The sequence below is a fragment of the Lampris incognitus genome, chromosome 8, assembly GCF_029633865.1.
Source record: "Lampris incognitus isolate fLamInc1 chromosome 8, fLamInc1.hap2, whole genome shotgun sequence".
NCBI classification, from domain to species: Eukaryota; Metazoa; Chordata; class Actinopteri; order Lampriformes; family Lampridae; genus Lampris; species Lampris incognitus.
This window is the reverse complement of record NC_079218.1, coordinates 21,648,595-21,670,661: the sequence shown is the minus strand read 5'-3', so window position 1 is coordinate 21,670,661 and position 22,067 is coordinate 21,648,595. Positions and strand designations below refer to the sequence as shown.

The window sequence follows — 22,067 nt, the reverse complement described above, 5'->3', positions numbered from 1 at the left end:
CTCTTTCACGCAGGCCATCCGTCACACTCTGCTGCACTATCGGGCCACACAGCACTCGACCACAGGCGTCTCCCCAGCCTCTCTCATGCTAGGCCGGGAACTGTGCATGCCCCTTGACAGGCTCCGCCCCTCCACACCTCAGGCACCTCCCTCTGGGGTCAGAGCCTCAGTCACTCGTCAGCAGACGCGGATGAAGCAACGGTTTGACCAGTCAAAACGAACCAGGGTGCCAGACATCAATGTGTCCGACTGGGTCAGAGTCCGCAGGCCCCACAGGGACAATAAAATGGCTTCATACTGGTCCTCTCCTCTCCAAGTCACCCGTCAGCTGGGCCCAGCCACTTACCTCCTCAGCGATGGCACTCGGTGGCACTCCAGTCGTCTACGGAAGGTGTCAGCTCCGCCACACACAGCTGGTGACACAACCATAGCCATTCCCTCAGCAAGGCGAGACGCCCCGGGGCTTCATGCAGCTCCTACACGGGCCCCAGACATTTCTGGGCCTCAGCTTCCCCTGCCATCTCCCTCCCCACCTCGGCCTACCCAGCCTCAGGCCGCCCCGCGACCTGTTCGCACACGTTTACGCCCTGGCCACCTAGAGGACTTTGTGTCAACCTTTCATGTTTGAAATCCTGCCGGGGGGGGGGGGGAAATGTTATGTATGCACACATCGACAGTGCTGCATTTGATTTGGTGCTGTTCTATTGTGCTGGGATCGATTGGTGATGCCTGCGGGCTCTGGGTTGTTTGATCGGGTCTGCCTTTGATGCTGTGTCAGTCTAAATAAAGAATGCCACGGAGAGGTTGTGTCGAGCGACAGCGCTGTGTCCTGACGTGATTTCTAAATACAATAACAAGGACACAGTGACCCCGCCAACACCCACTGGAACCAGCGTGGCAGACATGCCTAATGCAGGCAGGCCTCAGCAGGCCAAACGAGCGCCTCAGAAACTGTCTGACTATGACGTGACTTGAATTACAAGTAAGGGCACGGGTGACGTGAGGATTGAGGACTTTTTAGTTTTATTGTCATACACAGGTCTGCAAGATGTCTGGATGCAAAATTATTACAGAGTTTAGTTTTCAATTATCAGACAGGTTTGTAAGATGTCTGTAGATTTTCAAGGAAAAAGGGATGTCATGTATTGTGTTTGGATTTGATACCTGTGGGTACCCGTAAGGAGTGATGTCATAGCCGGAAATGTAACAAGAGAATTCACCCAGTAAAGTGTTGAAATGCGAATATGCGTTTGTCGTTCGTTTTGATTCAATTCAGTGAATATTTTCATGGTCTAATTTCAACTATTAAGACGTAAACACAACAGGACTGGGCTGGGCGGACCCGAAAACCGCAACCCCGTTGGTGGTGGGGTGTACGGACGGGTAGGTGACGGACCCCGCGGCCGTATTCGGGGGAGGGGCGGCGAACCACGCGGCGGGAGCCGTGGAAGAACAACTGGACAAACGGTCCGGCTGAGCCCCGCCCTAAGAGCTGACGAGCGGAGCAACGGAGAGGCCTAGGCGCTAGAGCCCCGCCCACTCGGCACTTTGATCGCTGCAACAACAAAAAAAAAGTTCCGCAAGACCGGAGGAACCGACCACCCAAAGCCGGCCGGCGGAGGCCCTCCGAAGGCGTGCTAAGTTAAGTTAGCCCATTGATTAGCACACAAAAGACACAAAGCGAGTCCGGGTATGGTGTAGGCAGCCCGGCCAGAGACAGCACCCGCGGTATGGCCGACACATCCGCTGGCTCTCACACTGAAAATCGACAGTCTCCTGAAAACCTGCCGAAACCCGTCACACACTAACAGCGTTTTGCCAACTTTAGCGGGAACGTTGCCATCAAAAATACACTTTATCCACTCAGCTCTTCTGCCCTCCAAGGTTAGGAGCCGATGTAGCGATTTGTGCGGGTTATTACAGCCAAGAACAGCGTATTTTCCGTGCGAAGACACTATGCTAGCTAGCGGTACCTTGAGCTTGTTTGGAGGTTCTAGCAGGGGAGTGCAGCTACTGGTATATCAACGATTGACGCTCGTCCGCCGGGGGAAATCGTCCTCATCCACCGAGCGCGGAGCTTCGGGAGGGACGCACATGGAGCGGTGAGGGAGGAAGGGGACATCCGCCTAGCCAGCCAGATCTGCCGAATCAACCCTAGCGATCAATGGGGTGACAGATGTCCTGATTTCCTACGTTAAATGGTGCACTTATTGTAAGTCGCTTTGGTCAAAAGCGTCGGCTAAATGACTAATGTAACGTCGCAGCCAGGCCACCCTCACATCCAGTACCTGCAAAAAATGTCGACCTTTATAGCCGCGTAAGGCAGGTGGGTGGAGATATTCAACTGAAGGCGGGATTATTATAATGAGTTTCCTTCCGTGACGTAAAGGGCGGAAGGATATTTGAACGGCTTGCTGGGTCTTTTTTTTCCAAAAGTTTTCAATTTGGCTGCCCGCAACAAAATGACTGGGTAGTTTTACTTCAAAGTTTGTGTGTTAGTAGGCCCATCAGAGACTCAAATGTATATGCAGCAACACTGAAAAGGTGAGTTTTGCATAATAGGTTCCCTTTAAAATTTGCAAGAGGAAACGAGGAGTCAAGGAAGTGTATAGATTAAGTTGCTCTTCAGCAGACAGAAAAGATTAACATCACCTTCCAGTATCAGCTGTCCTGTTTCATCTTTGAAGAACACACAGAAAAATGACATTTTGGGGAGTCTAGCACAGACAACCAACGAGGAGTGGTTGGTTTCAGTTGCTTTTTTTATTCTGTAAACACAACATCAGATGCATGTTATCCATCTTGGGAGAGAGATCCCTGCTCTGTTGCGCTCCCTGAGGTTTCTTCCTATTATTTCTCCCTGTTAAAGGGTGTTTTTAGGGAGTTGTTCCTTATCTGACGCGAGGGTCTAAGGACAGTTTGTATTGCTTAGGCAAATTTGTAATTTGTGATGTTGGGCTGTACAAATAATTGACTTGACTTGCTTGGAACCAGACTGTCTCTCTGATCAGCGGGGAAGGTAACATTAATTCTTTGTGGACAAATGCACTTGGACATCTGAGCATTCAGGACTGCACTCCTATGGCAGCATTTAACCAGCAGGGGTGAAGTGTTGGCAGATTTTCTGTCAGGAAAATGCAGTTATGCTTGCACAGAAATGGTGTGACGTCACCCCCAATAATTTTTTTCACACATAGTTTTTTTTTCTAAATTGTCACATCAAGTTTTGTGCCTGGGAGCTGAGGGAACACCTTGACATAGCAACATCAGGTTAGCTTATGGGCGCTTGATTTAAACAAAGAGTTTTATGCATGTGTGCAGCTCACATCAATTGTTTGTAAACTAATTAAACAAGGCTTTTTTTTCGAGATAGCTATAACTTGGTAATGAACACTTCTGTAGTCTGTTAATTTATAAACACATCAAAAGCAAGAAAGAACATGCAAATTACACATTTTAAAACGTAGCACTTGAGCTTCTGTGTGTGCATGTGTTGGGGCATGACTGTGAACATGAGAGCACCCAGCAATGCCGGATAGACCTGCCACCACTATGAATTCAAGGGACCACAACCAGTTAATCCCTCATACCCACGGTGGAGGGGTGGGTTGAGTACAATGGGAAGGTTTCAGCACAGTCAGTTTCACAAAACAAACTGTACCCGGACTCAGGATACCCTCAAATAAATAATCTCATAAAAACTGTTAAAAAACAGACCCCAACGGTCTTATGTAAGAAGTTTTATGCTTTTACAAGATCATCTTGGCACTATTTTACCCAATCATCCCGTTCTATCAGATGAGCTCAGAAGGGCATAAAACACTCCCAGCAAATGGCCCAAATGAGGCCAAGATGTGTGAAAAGCCACAGGTCACCTCTTACCTTGCAGCAGACATGTTGACAGATTTTCTCCAAAGAAAGCCACCTTAAATTTCATACAACTTCTGAATGTGAACTCCACTTAGCATGTTCTGTAAAATATAGGTTTGTTAACTTGTCACACCATCTTACTATGAGCTCACAGAAGTAAGACTTCATGACATGATTATTCATAGAATTTATACAAACACAAGAAGATCTGTCTGTACTTATCAGAGCATGCTGCGCTGCTCGTTCCGCCTCCGGAGGGCTACTCTCCATTTCAAAAGGGCTGAGCTGGCAATCCAGATTTTTCTCTCACCTGGCCCCAAAGTGGTGGATTGAACTTTCGTTTTCCGTTAGTGCTGAAGACTTGTTTGCTTCATCCATGAAAGGCTTTCAACCTTTCCTTTTCCAGGTCTTCATTAATCCATAGAAGGTCTCTAAGCACGACTGTGATTCTGACATGTAGCCTATTACTATTACTATTACTCGCATCACTACTGGTTTTCTATGCGCCTGCACTAAATGTACTTGACATGACATGATGTGACATGACATGACGTGCACTCTTGGCCATGGTATGATTACTATTCAGTACTCATAATGCCTGTAGGTAGACACATATATATGCTGATTTCTGACCCACTTGTTAGTCACAGGATAAAAGTGTCGGCTAAATGAGAAAATGTAAATATAGACTCACATTATCTTGTCAGATGTTAGATTTGTGTGGGATTTGAACTCCTCACCTGTGAGGTCTTTTACACACACACGCACACGCACACGCACACGCACGCACACACACACACACACACACACACACACACACACACACACACACACACACACACACACACACACACACACACACACACGTACAGAAACTTTCCAAGTACTGTGGTTTAGTGACAGTTAGTAATTACATTAGTCAAGAGGCCCCCTCTCATCAAAACAGTTTAAACTTAATCACACCCAGAATACCAGTGTAAAGTTGCATATCTCCTCAGCATGCTGAGAAACCTGACAGCTCATGCTGCCAGAGACATGCCACAGGTTTGCTCAAAACCAGTGAAACCAAAGCTTGATGGATGGTCCTATGTTGTGAAAGGTGCAAGTACAGCCATACAACCTTACATATTTTTGCACATGGAAACGTTGGTGGATCATCTCATTAACAAATTGTTGACAGCCACTCTGGTAAAATTTAATCGCTTGGCTCACAGAATATGGTCTCCCAGTGTTTAATGACCGGATCTAAGCTGGTAAACTCTTAAAATGTTGCAGTTCCTGATAAATACTGAGTTCACCATTTTGTTTGGGTATAACATAATGTAACCTACAAAAGATCTATTATCGGTTGCTTACAATGGGCCTCATCCATCAATCATTTGTACGTACAACTTTGTTCTTACACACCCATGGGATTTTTTAGCCCCGAAGTTTGTCTCAGAGACAAGTGTAGAATTTGGGTAACCCCTGAATTTAGACACCAATTGGCTAACACTTATGTCTTTGCAAGCCTGGCTGATTGCTCGTTGCAGTAATAGACAATAGATGCTAGGGGGAAGGAATTACAAATAACCATCAGGCTTTGCGCAGCCTGTCAGACAAACTTGAGGGCAAAAAGATTCCATGGGTGTGTAAGAACAAATTTGCATGTGCGAATGATTGATGAATGAGGCCGTATGTGACTCTATTTTGCATTTTCTATTTAGGCTCTTGTTTTATATGTGAATCAGTAACTCGGGAGCTGATATGTGGAATAGTCAGCAGAAAAGGCGAGGAGAGGGTACAAAGGTCACATTGCGTAACAGATACTACTGAGGTCAATGTACTCACTCCACTGCAGTTGGACATCTTCTGCTGCAAAATCCTACGCTTTTCTCGACCTAGATTTATATAGACATAAGTTACAGTGACTGTTTGGTTTATGCGTCTCTGAATCTGCAAAAAACAAAAACAAAACATGAATGCGTTCCGTCATATTAGGCTTTGCTATACTCAGTAATAAAGATGTTTAAAAAATGAACTAATCGCTTTTTTAAGAGAAAATGTTATGGCCAAACAGCTAAGTTGTACAGTTTTGGAAAAGAAAGAAAATGAGGAGCAGAAAAACAAAACAAAACACTCACAATGCTGTCTTATCCATCAGAGCTTTAGCAACAAGCATGCAGACCTTCACGTCCACCAGTCAACGTCCACCCTGTTCAAGTGGCTTTGCATGTTCTCTCTTGGGGTCTTGGTTGTCTTTGAGATAGGGGCCGAAACATTTACCCCCCCCCCCCACATCCCCTATCCCGCCAGCCTTGAATGTATACCAGGGTTATGGCCTTTAGGAAGGTTACTGCAGCAGGACAAATATTGTCATAAACAGCTGCAGCTACAAATTCAAAGCAGCGCCCCCTCAGTTATTTTCAGCAGTGCACCCTTGACTTTTCTATGATGGCCATAGCTGAACTACCGATATCGCTGAATAACAGCTGAATTTAAACAATAATTGAAGTTGGGGATCAAAGACATGAGGAGTGATTTCAAAGTATAACTCATATATGAAGACAATATAAAGAGCAAGAGACTGAAGTGTATATGTAAAAGCGGTTAAAAAGAAGGTAAATCACATCCAATTAAGCCTGACTTTATTTACATTGCATATAAGGTGCAGGCCAGGGTCGAATGCAAATGCACTCAAGAGATGCGGTGAAAGGTAAAAGACAGAAATCCATGAAATGAAACAATAAAAATGATTGAAAGTGAAAATGAAAATATAATGTACCAATGAAGTAGTATGTGAAAGATATGATAAAACACACAATATAATTCTTTGTATGATGTATCATCTGTTTTGATACTTCCAGCATTCGGAGAGCCATTCATGAGGCAAAGGAGCAACTGCTGAGCTTCATATAAACTTGGTTGGAAAACTGTCGGGATGAGGATCAGCTTGTAAGAGAACCTGCTCATCTCTCACCTGAGAAAAATAGTTCAATTTTGACCTTAGGCGAGTCACTCGTTATCCAGCTTAAGACACCCTTAAATAGGATTACAACGTCTGTCTCATCACCGACGTTCAATAAAGGACATCTTTTTCCACCAAATGAGGATGCTCATTTTGTCACAACCATTCTCTCTCCACTTCTTCCAGCTAACAAACACAAAGTACCCTTACGCTTCCCACCATAACCTGGATCCTCTCTACCACACTTCAGCTGTCGACAAAGAAAGGTGGGGGTCAGTAGTGAATCCAACTCTCTTTCTGGTCATTATTCATTCATTCATCATCAGCCGCTTCTCCGGGGTCGGGTCGCAGTTGCAGCAAGCTAAGTAGGGCACTCCAGACATCCCTCTCCCCAGCAACACCCTCCAGCTCCTCCTGGGGGATCCCAAGGCATTCCCAGGCCAGATTGGACATGTAGTCCCTCCAGCGAGTTCTGGGTCTACCTCGAGGTCTCCCCCCAGTTGGCCGTGCCCGGTAAACCTCCAAAGGAAGGCACCCATGAGGCATCTTAATCAGATGCCCGAACCACCTCAACTGGCTCCTTTCGACGTGAGGGAGCAGCAGCTCTACTCCGAGCTCCCTCCGGATGTCTGAGCTCCTCACCCTATCTCTAAGGCTGAGCCCAGACATCCTATGGAGGAAATTCATTTCAGCCGCTTGTATCCGCGATCTCACCCTTTCGGTCACTACCCAAAGCTCATGACCATAGGTGAGGGTTGAAATGAAGATTGACGGGTCATTATTTCTCATTATTTAATGAATTTCTGGGCTATCTCGATGCATGCGCAATAAACCAGGTGTAGAAATCCCAGACAAGTTGAATCAGTTCATCTAGACACATTTATCAGAAGAAATGGTTCATCACTTATCTAAGTGACTTCGTCAGTCTACGATGACCTAACACTGATTTCATATGCAAATCGCTGTGACCATTAATATTCTGGAATTTCCCTTACAGGCTACTCTTTATTGATCAAGTACTCAGGTGTCGAGCCATATTTTACATCCCGTGACTGCATTGTTTTTCCATCTGTTTCAAGCCAGTTGGTTCCCTATCTTAGCAGCCATTTCTCCATCTCGGTTTTACTCCTGGCTCTTGTGAGGATGACATATATTTGGTTCTAAATGTTGAATTTTCATTTTCACATTATCACAGCATGTGCAAAATGCCAAATTAATTTTTGGGGTGCCTTGGTGGCTCACCTGGTACCACATAAGGCTGAGTCCTTACTGGAGCGGCCTGGGTTCGAATCCAGCCTGGGCCCTTTGCTGCAGGTCATCCCCTCTCTCTCCCCTGCCTTTCCTGTCTCTCTCTACTATCACTATCACTATAAAGGTGGAAAATGCCACACAAAAAAAACTTTAAAATACCAAATTAAATTTAATTGTCCATATAGGCTGTATCGCTAGTATGAAGTAAACGCATGAATATTCTACTACTACTACTACTACTACTTTCGGCTGCTCCCGTTAGTGGTCACCACACACACAAGTAGTCTAGTATGTTTTATTTTATATGCATCTGTATTGAGAAAAGGTGAGGTGGAGTACCTACAGGTTGGTGTTGATGGGCCAGTTGGGGTTAATGGTCAGGTTTTGTTTTTGGTCGCCGTATGCTCCTGTTACCTGGTGTCATTTTCCAGATCTTGGGCTGCATCACAATACTGAAATACAATGAGGAGGGTTTCTTTACAACGAACACGTCTGGGACGTTTTTTTTGCGGTGGCCATAACAAGGTGCACTTGAATTGTTTCTTTTGTGCGGGGAAATATGGTTTGTGGCTCCTGTCTTCACCTCCTTCCAGTGAGGTCACGCAGGACCAGCCTTCGCAGAAGGAGAGCTCAGATTCCTGGACAGTGGTCTATTGCCATTTCAGTGTTTTTAAATGTCATTCATGCCTCAAAGTTTTCTGATAAACTGCAAGGGAAAGCTGGCAGGAAAGGAACATTTGAACACCAGCATGGTGGAGAAGGACAACAAAGTGTATGTAATTTATGCATTGGTTATTAATTGGATACTGATGGTATTTCAAAGCACTGATTCACAGTGGGGAGGGGGAACATTGTACACAAGCATATGCTCTGTTTTAAAGGATTTATATGATATATATGATATATATGATAACTTGAGACGGTGGCACTGACAAAAAGACAGGAGGTGGAGCTGGAGGTGGCAGAGTTGAAGATGCTAAGATTTTCATTGGGAGGGACGAACAAGGACAGGATTAGGAACGAGTATATTAGAAGGGCAGCTAAGGTTGGACGGTTTGGAGACAAAGCAAGAGAGGCAAGATTGAGATGGCTTGGACATGTGCGGAGGAGAAATGCTGGGTATATTGGGAGAAGGATGCTGAATATGGAGCTGCCAGGGAAGAGGAAAAGAGGAAGGCCAAAGAGGAGGTGTATGGATGTGGTGAGGGAAGACATGCAGGTGGCTGGTGTGACAGAGGAAGATGCAGAGGAGAGGAAGAGATGGAAACGGATGATCCACTGTGGCGACCCCTAACGGGAGCAGCCAAAATTAGTGGTAGTAGTAGTAGTAGTAGTAGTAGTAGTAGTAGTAGTAGGTAGTGATAACTTAAATCTGGGAATCTATCCAGTTTTATGACTCATTCTAATTTTCACAGGCCACTCGTTTTTACCCTGTTTGCTTCTGACCCTCGATTTGGCCTATAGTTTGTATTTTTTTGCTTATTTGCTTTATTTGCCTTTGTATTGTTTAAAAATGAAATTGACTATAGCTAAATTGGACTATAAGCAAGCTTCCTGTAGGCAATTCTTTCGTGAATTTGCACGTTTTTTTCTGTTGGCAAGCAATCTCAATACCAATGTCGACTTCATGCCCAAAGATACTTTTGAATTTTACTTGCAACATTTGCTTGACCATTGCGACATTTTCAGAGCAAGGACAAGGGAAAGTGGAAAGGAAAGAAGCAAGGCTGTTTTTTTATGTCTGTGGCTTCACCCTTGCACTGTTCATTTCAGCACAAGTTTGAACACACTACGCCACTTTGGCCTCAGGAAGTATGTCTGTATTGCACGAGGTTCAGAATTTATTCCATGGAATTCCGTCTAACATAGCACTACAACTTGTTGGTGTGTTGTGCATTCCCACAGTGGGATGCTGTCATATAGCAGGTCCTCAAAACAGGATAAAATGTTCATTCGCAAATATTTGCAGTTTAATGTCAATAGTCCACTGTCTACTTGCATTAAATATAAGGTTCTGTTACTCTTCATCTTGTACTTATATTGTTTATTTTGTACTTATACTGGTGTCACTGTGTTGTGTTGTCACTGCGTTCTTGCATTAATGTCGGTGAGACAGATCCCTGTACATCCACTGTGCTTTCATAATATAACAACATTTTCGATGGCACAAACACTCAGTGATGCACTGTCACAAATGAACTGCAGTCAAGAATGTTTTTTAATTCCAAAAAAATACCAATTTGTATGAAAAATGCAATTAAATGTTAATACAAATTGTATATTTTTCTCGAAAACACAGATCACCGTTCTCTTTGACAATCTGAATTCATTCACATACTGTATGCTTTGAATCTGGACATTTGCTCAGTCTCTTAAATACAAACAACCCAGGTAGTGATATATCGGCAGTTTTTTTTTTTGGGTTATACAACCACTGACGTAATCAACAATCCAAGCTCCATACAGTATACTGACTTCATAACGCTGCCATGCAAGTCTTTTTATTCTTAACATGTCCAAGATCTAATCTAGAGGTTTTACAGTTGTGCAGTTACAATATGTAGTTATGTAGTGTTCAGCAAGGAATTAAAGCTATGTAGTTTTGACATGGGGAATAAATGAAAGGAGCAAAAAAAATTACAAAAGCCTTTAAATCTGCATGGAATACTGAGATGAGAGGACTTAAGGCTGTTGAATGATTTTGCATTCACCAATCTACGCTTTCAGCATTTTATTTATTTATTTATTTATTTATTTGGCCACTGACTAAAATCATCATTTTGGCTGTGCAGGCAGGCTGTGCAGGTGCTTCTCACTTTTCTCAAGTCTGGAATACATACATTCCAGGTAGCATTTATCTAGTCTACATACATGGTACAACCTGACCCATAGCTTCAAAAACATTCATTCAAAGAGAGTTCCACTGTGCTAATCCAAGCTTTGGCGAGAAAAGTAGGTCATAGTTAGCGTTTTACTAGTTTAGTGTTAGCTAGGGTATAAAATGTAGTTGTGATCTTTTCAACCATGTTCAAATGTCAAACAAAAAAAATGTTAAAAATAACACTTTTTTTTAAATAACTAATACATGAACAATTGTTGAAGTGCATCATCATCAGACAAACATATAACAGTACCAACTGTTAATTTGATTTGTCAGAAAAGATGATCTTGAATAAAGAACGTCATATTACATCCATTTCACATTGTCTGTCTTGGGAGGTACACTGTACAGGGTTTTCCTTTCACTAGTTTAGTGTTAGCCAGGGTACAAAATGTAGTTGTGATCTTTTCAACCATGTTCAAATGTCAAACAAAAAAATTGTTAAAAATAATAGAAAAAATTGTTTTGAACAACTAATACATGGACAATTGTTGAAGTACATCATCATCAGACAAACATATAATAGTTCCAACTGTTAATTTGCTGTGCTGTTTGAGTATGACAAAAAATGACTACCTTCACTTTGCCTCAAGAGTTCTTTTTTTTTAAATTTCATTTATTTGTGATGCACTAGAAATTACTTTCAAGCATCTCAGGTTATTAAGTTTTTCCTCACTCAAAAAATAAATAGTGCAACTTTAAATGATTTTACAACTACTTTTGGCATTGTGGGTAAGCCATCTTTCCCTCTTGGTACGCTCTCATCAGTTTGAGTCATGAAACACGAGTTTAAGAGGGAGCTTGTGTCTTATAAGGTAATCATAAAAACATGTATTCAGATCCTTTTTAGCATTGTGCTGTTTTTCCCTTTGAGAGAAATTTCACTGAGTACTTTTACTACCTATCCTTAAACCAAATAAATAAAATAACACTATTTTAACATCACATTTTAAGACCACTAAGACTATTACCGGAGTCACACATGGTGACTTCGCACATCACTAGGTTGATACTACTGAATCTTCTTCTGGACAGCAGGAACATCAAGTCCAGTGGTGCTCTTTCCAGAGAGAAAAGGGATGATTTTCTCAAAGAGTAATATACAGCTTGACATGCCTGGAAACATAGCAAAAGATATGTTTGTTAGACTATGAAAAAGTGATTAAATCATCATGTTTCCCTTTAAAGTTAAGGACTACCGAGTTCCAAGTACACTGCAAGCAATGTCTGCACCAACCTAGTGTGATATTGACGCATCCAGTAGTTGAAAGTTTGCAACAGCACACTTTTAAGGAATATTAACAGTTGTGCTAGTATTTCTTTATGCCATATCTTTGTTGCAAAACCATTGGCATGCAAGTTTGTTACTGATTGGCTTACATCAGCTATTAGGAAATATGAACAGTGACATAACTGCTTGCTTCTGAGCTGCCACTGTCATTTACCTGTTAATATTTGCAATGTTCAGGAGTGGCCCAATGCAAAAACAAACTAAACAGCCACTCAGAGCCCAGCGGCAGCCTGCCTGGCACAAAAACTCGTGTGAACCGGAAGAACCTGTTCCAGCTGAACTAAATCACACATTAAAAACAGAATACTCTACTTATCACAAAAAAGTGAATACAGTCAACAAGACTGTCATCATAGGTTTAGAAATATTTCACAGCTCATGACAGGTGGAAGAGCCCCGGCTTCTGGTATTTCTGCGGAGATGGTGCTCCTCTTGATGAAAGACAACGTAGTTTAGGACATCCGCTCCATCTATCAAGAGGAGCATCCTCTCCACAGAAATAAAAGCCGGGGGTTCTCTATCTCACAGCTGAACTGAAGAAGCTAATCAGATAAGTGGTGAAATGTTTTAAAATCCACAATAACAGTCTGGTTGAGTGTATTTACCTTTTTGGTGGTATCACACTACCTGGATGAATCAGATGTATCTTCACAGACAGTACCTTCTTTCATGTAGAGCCCAACCGAAAAATCGGCATGCCGATATTATCGGCCAATATAAACTAACTGCAGATAAATCGGTATCGGCTTTTATAATGGCCAATAAATGACAGTTAAAAAGAAAGAGTGATGGAAGATGGATCCTTCAATCATGTTATGAGAGTTGTCATTGCGTAGTTTGCAACTCCACGTGTTTTGAACGCCACAACGGAGATCATCTATGTTCATGTTGATAACTGTCATGTTAAATACATTAAAATTACATTTAACGTTACGGTAGCTGCGTGGTGTAAGCTAAGCTGTTGACAAACTTGTTTGTGGGTTTATTTATGAAACATTGTGGAAGTTATAGCAATTAAACAAATGACGGTCCCATCATTTCTCCCTCGTCGCTTCTAAAAATTCACTGGCAACATCGCTTATAGCAGCTTATGGCGATGTCCATTGCTAAATTAGGTTACCCACAAAGATAGCTAATGCCATGTTTATCAGTACAAGACCACTAATGGCAATGGTAAATATATCTGCGACTTGCATGTCTGTAGTTACAGTCAGTGCACTGGAAATTACTAAACCAGAGGGGACACATAAATAAATGTGAGCTTGAACAAGTATCTATCATGGCTTGGTAGCCAAACAAAGTTATCTAGATTCTCTTTCCAATGTGTAATGTGAAATACCAAAGTCGCAAGTCCTCACTGCATTAGATGCATTCAACAGCAGCGCTTACTCTAGGTCAATGTATCAGTTCGGCACATAGTTTAAGATGACAGCGCCAAATGGTGGTTGAAAAATGGTTTCTCGGGCGTCCGGGTGGTGTGGCGGTCTATTCTGTTGCCTACCAATACAGGGATCTCCGGTTCGAATCCCCGTGTTACCTCCAGCTTGGTCGGGCATCCCTACAGACACAATTGGCCGTGTCTGCGGGCAGGAAGCTGGATGTGGGTATGTGTCCTGGTCGCTGCACTAGCATCTCCTCTAGTCAGTCGGGGCACCTGTTCAAGGGGGAGCGGGAACTGGGGAGAATAGCATGATCCTCCCACGTGCTACATCCCCCTGGTGAAACTCCTCACTGTCAGACGAAAAGAAGCGGCTGCCGACTCCACATGTATCGGAGGCGACACGTGGTAGTCTGCAGCCCCCCCTGGATCGGCAGAGGGGGTGGAACAGGGATCGGGATGGCTCGGAAAAGTGGGGTAATTGGCCGGATACAATTGGAGAGAAAAAAGAGGGGGGGGAAAAAGAAAAAGAAAAATGGTTTCTCATAGCTTGCATTGGATGGAATTAAAAGAGTGCTGGTAAAGGGATAAACTAAATGTGAATATGCTACATTGAAAGTAGTCATTGTGACAGATTATGTGTACGGTATTGTATTAACTATTAAAAGACATAAAAAACTTATATAATTTTTTTGCCAATGAAGGAGAGCCCCGTTGATCAGATAATTGTAATCACAAGAGTAATGATAAATGGTATATCATTATCATCCATTCATATCCAAGCCACTTATCCGAATTTGGGTCGTGGGATGCTGGCGCCTATCCCAGCAGTCATTGGGCGGCAGGCAGGGAGACACCCCAGACAGGCTGCCAGACCATCACAGGGCCGACACATTCACACCTAGGGACAATTTGGTATGGCCGATTCACCTGACCTACATGTCTTTGGACTGTGGGAAGAAACCGGATCACCCGGAGGAAACCCACACAGACACGGGGAGAACATGCAAAGTCCACACAAAGGATGACCCCCAAGGTTGGACAACCCCGAGGTTCAAACCCAGGACCTTCTTGCTGTGACTGCGCTAACCATTGTGCCATCGTGCCACTAACGCATTATTATTACTATTATCATTATTATTATCATTAGTGATAGTAATAAAGTTCCTTTTCTATATTTCTCACTTGGCTTTTTGGTTCAATATTTTGACAGATGGCAAATGGTGGACAAAGTAAAGTATGGGAGTACTTTACCAAAGATCCATCAGGTACAGTGATATGCAACATCTGCACAACCTCCATGAGCCAGGGATCTGGCAATATCAAACATAAAAATACCACCAACATGTGGGTATACCTTAAATCAAAGCCCAAAGAAATCTATGACAAGGCACAAAAAGATGCACAGCCTCAAGCTGCAACTATGCCATTGACACAGCCCACACTCAAACAAGCGTTTGAGAAAATCACAAATGACCCAAGAACGTAGGCGATGGACAAACTAATCATGGAGATGATTGCCACAGACACCCTGCCTTTTGCAATAGTGGAGGGTGCTGGATTTAAAAGATCAACAGCCAAAGCGGGGCCCAGATACCCACTAAAAAGTGAGAAATACTTTCGCTCAAAGATGATGGATGAAATACTGTCAGTAGTCGTCAACAGAATTAAGAAACGCCTCTCAGTGGAAAATGCAGGAGATAGCATTTCATTTACCACAGACTGTTGGTCTGGCTCTACTGAAGCCCTCATGAGCTTGACTGCTCATGTCATTGACCAAAATTAGAAGAGGGTCCAAATTGTCCTTAATGTGAAGGCCTTATCACAGTCATTCAGGAGGAGCTAGGTATCCCCTAGTAGTCCATAATACAGGCTGTGCAGACCAGGTGGAACTCCACATTGCATATGCTCTTGAGGATGCTGGAACAGAAGAGGGCCGTTACAGCATATGCCAGTGACCATGGGTATTTCTTATGTCCAGCTGCAGAGGAATGGTACATTGCAGCCAACCTCGCAGAGAGCCTTGCACCACTGGGGGACATAACACTGGAATTGAGCAAAGCAGACTCCTCCATATCTTGCATCATACCCTGTACTGCAGCAGTGCTACGTCTACTGGAGTCACAAGGACCAACCAGCAGAGGAATCCAAACCCTGAGGAAGACTATTCTAGAGAGCTTGGAGAAGAGGTTCTCCAAAGTAAAAGAGTCAAAAGAGGTGGTGCTGGCATGTCTTCTTGTCCCACGATACAACGAGCGCCCTTTGTTACCAGAAATTCTGACTCAAGCAAAAACCAGGCTGAAGGAGGACACAGAGACCAGTCCACCAAACACAACAACCACTGAAGCTACATCTGAGCGAGCTCCCAAAATGCAGAGGATGGAGGACCAAGCCCATAGTCTTTCAGACACACTATACAACACCATGCTGCTTCCTTCCACCAGTCAAGCACTGGAACCTGAGGGGATCTTTGAGGAACTTGAGAGGTACTTTAGGAAACCTGTCACTGACAGAAAGACAAGCAATCCTTATGAGTGGTGGAAAGACAACGGCAGCTGTTTCAACAGACTGTTAGCCTTGGCAAGGCGATGCCTCTCCTGTCCACCCTCTTCTGTGACGAGTGAGAGGGTGTTCAGCACCACAGGCAACATTTATGAAGAGAAGTGGAGTGCTCTGGGAGGAGAAAATGCAGAGAAGCTTTGCTTCATGTATTACAACCTGCCCCTGTTAGACTGGAAGTATTGAGGACTGAGGAATTAATGTTCTTCACTACTGCTGAACCACACAGCACACTACCTCATTGCCAGGTATTTGGTAAACATTTTATAGACGGCATGTTATATTCATTTCACCCATATTTTTCTCAAGGATAATATATTTGTGCTTGTTTTTTTTTTTAGTTTCTCTTTTATGCTCATATGGCAGGCCCGCACAACACACACACACACACACACACACACACACACACACACACACACACACACACACACAATTTCTTAATTTATAACGGATCTGATCTTTTTTTTTTTTTTTACTTTTTTGTGTTTTTATACATTTGGCTTTCATTTATCAAAACTTATATTTTGTTGTACTTTTGTTCAAAGTACTATTTATGACAATAAAACAAGTTTATTTTCTAAACTGCATTATGTCATGCTTTCTTGGTGAGGACTGTTGGGAAATGTTAGGGAAAATCTTTGTTTATGTCATGTGTTTCTGGAAGAAAAAAATAATATCAGCCGACAAATATCATTATCGGATTTTTAAATCCTAAAATATTGAAATCGATCTGAAAAAGCCTATAGCGGTTGGGCTCTACTTTCGTGCATTACTTTTCTAATCGTACGAATCCAAACATCTTGGTCTCAACAAAGCTGATGGTGCTTGGCCTGGTTAGCATCACACGCCTTACCTAAGACTGGGCCCAGCCAATAGACAAAGCAGTACTCCAGGTAGGTATGGCCACTGCAGGGGAACTGGATGGAAAACGCCAGAACTGGGTTGAAAACAGCTCCTGAAATACTGCCTGCTGCTCAAAAGGAGAGTAAAAACAATGCATGGAAGCCATGTGCACATCATTAACTGATATACCTGAAGTGTGGTTGCCTGACATTAACGAAGAAGCCTCTGCCGTACTGTACGCTATAATGACATGTAAATAAGTCTAACCTACTTAAATATCACCTGTTGCTACCCTTATTTAATTCATGTATCGGGCCAGTTTTTCTTGTTGAGCTGTTCATTGTACAAATGTCCTGTTTCATAATCAGTGGTGCCGGGAGGTAAACCCACCTAAATACACCCAATCCACCTTTATCAGAATCAGAACCAGAATACTTCATTCAACCCCGAGGGGAAATTGGGTGTATAGCTGCATACTATAGTTTACCCCAAGTTTTTTTTAGGGACCGACTGTTTTCTGTTGATATTGTATAATATGTAGCCAAACCCTTTATCTCTCTGGAACATTGTATTTATTTGCAATGTAGTAAGCCTTCTTATTTACCCTACTTTAAACATCACCACCCTTTTAAGTCGTGTAACGGCCTAATTTCTCCTGCACATGTACCATGTTTGCATTTTATGATCTATATTCAATTTCAATATGAAGCCCATGCTTTTATCACTCTTGCAGAGTAAATTGAATTATAATGTTGTTAGGTTACCTGATGTAGTCAGGCTACCTTAGACCACCACCTCTGTAACACAATCTCATCTTCTCTAGAACAAGCTCACTGGGGCCTAACGCTGTGACAACCAACGAACCTGCATAGACCAGCAGCGTGATGACAGCAGCTCCGGCATGGACCCTCAACTTCTCGTCCAGCTTGTGTATGTGCAGCACTGCAGCTTGGACCGTGAAAGCGCAGGCCAGCTCCACCGCGGCGGCTTCGACCAGAGTCCCGCTGATGGGGTCGAAACATCGGAAACCGAACTTCTCGTGCTGAACGTGAAGGTCGGACAAGCCCAGAGTCCACAGCCAGGCTGACGCGAATTGCGCAACGACGGCTGCAGAAAACTGGCAGGCTACCAGAGCAGCTGCGGCTTTCCTACTGATGTGTCCGCGGTAAACGTTCTCCAGAGTCCCGTTGGGGTTGCACGACGCGCACCGAAAAGTAGATATGTGCACAGCTGTCATGATGTAAGTCAGGGTCAAGCCGACGTACGACTCGATTCGACCCACTTCCCCCAGCAGTTTGAGTTCGTGTGTGCATGCACAGAGCTGGAAGGTGGACACAGCCTCCACCAGGTAAATCCAATAATCCTCGCAGAAGAGTCGAGCTGTTGCCCGGCGTGCAGCCTCGCTGAGAAGCACTATAGCTGCAATCAGTGCTAAGGAAATACCCAGGTCTGCCATTCTCCCGGAGAGAATGGGGGGGGGGGAGACGTCACGCTTGCTTTTGGCTGTGAATTGACTAGTTCTTGGACGCAGCGGTCTTTTCAGACGACCTGTCTCTCTCCAAGCCCTTCAGTGTCTGCTATCCTACACAGCGAAGTGCGGCGATATTAAACGGAAGTTGGTCACGTTTTAGAACTTATTTTCCTCAGGGAATCTGAGCGCTAGAGGGCGCCAATACGCACATAACAAGCAACCTCAGATATAGATAGATAGATAGATAGATAGATAGATAGATAGATAGATAGATAGATAGATAGATAGATAGATAGATAGATAGATAGATAGATAGAGTTATTTGGTGGTTTGTATTTGTGAAGGCACAAATGCACGTCTGTGAAACTAATCAAGACTATTTTATAGGTCAGAAATGTAATTTAACTTTTGAACAGTTTCGTCAAATTGGAGATTTGATCATTGCTCCGCTACATGCAAGTTCACCTTCATGCCAAAATCTCTCCATACAGTTAGACATGGGTACTGCTATATAACATATACACATGCATGACATTTACTGGGACATGCATACACAGATATGGACAAGGACTATCACCGGTATACTCTATTTAAAGCAGCTACGGCTGAGGGAACGCAACTTGTGTCAATGGAGGCTTTTTTCCCCCCTTGCTGTCGACCTGTACCTGTGACCGGATGGGGGGGTCATGTGACTGCCTTACTTGATTGAGAATGCTACATCATTGTCTTTCAAACAAAGCATGTTCCTTTTTTCTTTTCTTTTTTTGATACAATCTTTTTCATTATGACTGTTTGGTGGTGGTGGTGGTGGTGGTGGTGGGGAGGGGGGGTAGATGTGTTTACAACTTGATCAGATGAGTGATTTAGTTACCCTCAGTAGATCGTCCTTGGTAATGACAGGCCTACAATAAGCACTAAAATTAACCCAACAGCGAGACTTTTTCCTAGGGGGAACATGTAAGGATGAATGCATATCTATTATAATGTTGTGCTGTTTGAAATACAACAGCCTTCCAACGGAAAACTCAAACTTTTAGGGAGGTGTATTTCCTGGTTTACTGACTTCATCCTTTAATCAAACACCAAACATGTCAGTAAAACACATCTGTTTCTTACTACACTGGTCAACAATGGCTAAAAATAATTCTGTGTTTAGCGTTTACATTTGGAAAAATGTCACCGAGAAATTTAAAACTGACCAGATAAAGAATTATAAAACATTATCATAGGGTCATCAATATCAAAAGATTTGAGCTTTCTCAAGCAGGAGCAGTCTTGTCCCTTTCTGTGCAGTGCCTTATTAATATATCAAGACAATGAACAGATACTTGTTACTATACTCAAGTGTTCTCTGTCTGCTGTTATTTGTCTTTTTATTTTATTTTATTTTTTTGAGTAAAATGAGATTTGAGTTGAAAATCAATTGACATGTCATTAGCTTTCGAAGCATTAATCTGTAGTAAAGCAACATAACACTATCATTTTCATTCAAAAGAAAAACAACAACAGAATTGTCTGCACATTTCACCATGTACTTGTTTGTGTATCGGCTGTGCCAGGAATTACACCACAGGGGCAAAACAGCACCCTCGTGTGGTGACTCTGTGGAACACACTAACAGACAACCATTGACCTTCACCCTCTGAGTTGAGTTAAAAACTCAACATGAAGGCAACGTAAATATCCGAACCAACGTTGACATTAAGTTTCTCTGAAAAACGAGTCAATGCACGGCCGCAGAACATGTTTATCTTCAAGTTGTTTGTTACAGCTATTTCTTATATTTACTCCTTTTAAGATGTATCTCTAAACCTCATGTAATCAGTGCCTTTCTACACGTGACTCTACCTGTCCGCTTTTTTCCAAAGTATTGTGACGTGGTCAAATAATGGACTTCTCAGCCGACCTGTCAGAGATAACCGGCAAGCTTTTAATGACCGTAAGCCAAGCCAGTCATAGCAGACAAAAGTTAGTATTGGTCTCAGCTGCTCTTATTTTCTTGGCCACAGAACCGACCTTAACCTATTTTGCATACTCTTTACACTCATGTTGGGAAAAAAGCATGCTGTCTAATACAACTTCTCTCATGACGTCCCCATTTCCTTCCACCACATCCCCGCTATCTGTAACAGATATCCCGCAACGTGACCAAAACGTTAACACTTCAGTTGCATCGTGGGTAATATGCAAATGAACCCCCTGACTTCCAGCAGGAACACTCCAGTAGAATTCGCCACAGTACTTTTGCTGCAACAAACGGCGACGAGGATTAGACGTCCTGAGTGAACGGCCTCCGCTGAGGAGACGTCTGCAGCTGGTACCGTCAAACAGAAGATTCCTCCCCTCAAAACCAAGGGTTGAGAAGGCGTCTATGAAAGCGCTAAAATCTCACAAAACAAAGGGTTGTTGACAGTTGTACGACTAAAGAAAGAGTCGTTGACAGACGTGTCATAGTTATGCAGTAGAGTGTAAAAGAGTACATGTACCTGACCGAAGCTCAAGTCCGAGTGTTAACGCTGACATAAATGTCAAGGCAGCAAAGGTCATGAGGTCATAAGGTCTCCCCATTTATTTCTGATACACATAGAGATGGGTAACTAGAGATACGTAACTAGAGATACGTAATTAGAGACGGGTAAAAAAAACAAAGCAAAGAAGTGCCTCGCCCAGGTCCTGGCGACCTGCCGGTTCCGGACTCCCAATTTAATTTATATGAGAGATAAATTCCCTGAATCAATAAAACAACTCCGCGAGTGGTGTGAACTGGGTTTTCCTATGGGAGGAAGTTTCAGTATTTTTCAGCTGGAACAATTAAAAGAGAGACTCGAGAAAAAGGAGGCAGATTCACAGAAAGAGCATGAGAAATTAAAGGGGCGGGGGGACGTGATCATGAATTTTTTGTAGCTGTATGGAAAGCGTATGGAATGTGGAGAGAAGAAGCAGAAAGAAAAGAAAAACAGCGTGTATTACATGCTAAACCGTGACATGACATTTTCATACCGTCCCCTCCCTAATACACACACACTATATAGTACACGTAGGTGAAGTATATATGGTCGTGAATGAGCGTCCACGTGCGTACACAATCACACATAAACATGCCTGCACTGCAAACACAGTAAGAAGATTTAGTAAAGCGCTAAGTTTGATAATACTGCAGCGATTAGTGACGTTTTTGTCTGTACAATTCTCAATGACGGACAATGTTTCAATGAGATCTTGCCCCCCCCCCCCAAAAAGAACCTATCATTTAAGATTAAGTGTTAACCGAAGGATATGTGGAGGTGGGATTACACCAGGGATCGGCTCTGAGCCCTGTCTTGTTAGCAGCGGTGATGGACAGGTTGACGGACGAGTTCAGGCAGGAGACTCTGTGGACTATAATGTAGCGCAGTGTTAGTCTTTACGCAGCTTTGTTTTGCGCCTCATATAGATCCACTGATAACAATAAGAACATAGCTATAACTTACTTCTACTATAGGTTCCGTTTGTGTCCTGTTTTAGCGCATTGACATGAATTATCCAGCAGATGGCAGCATACTGAAGATACGTCAGAGAACGTAGGCTAAGTAACAG

The 22,067-nt window shown here is 43.1% G+C and overlaps 1 protein-coding gene across 1 annotated transcript; it reads right to left on the bottom strand.

Annotated features, from left to right (window-relative positions):
- Positions 1–11,685: 11,685 nt before the first annotated feature.
- Positions 11,686–18,476, bottom strand: aqp11 (aquaporin 11). The gene is made up of 3 exons (XM_056285346.1): positions 17,885–18,476; positions 17,031–17,147; positions 11,686–12,065 (listed from the first exon to the last, which is right to left on the bottom strand). The coding sequence occupies exons 1-3, from the start codon at positions 18,474–18,476 to the stop codon at positions 11,962–11,964; spliced, it is 813 nt and encodes a 270-aa protein (XP_056141321.1). The 3' UTR covers positions 11,686–11,961.
- Positions 18,477–22,067: the final 3,591 nt, after the last annotated feature.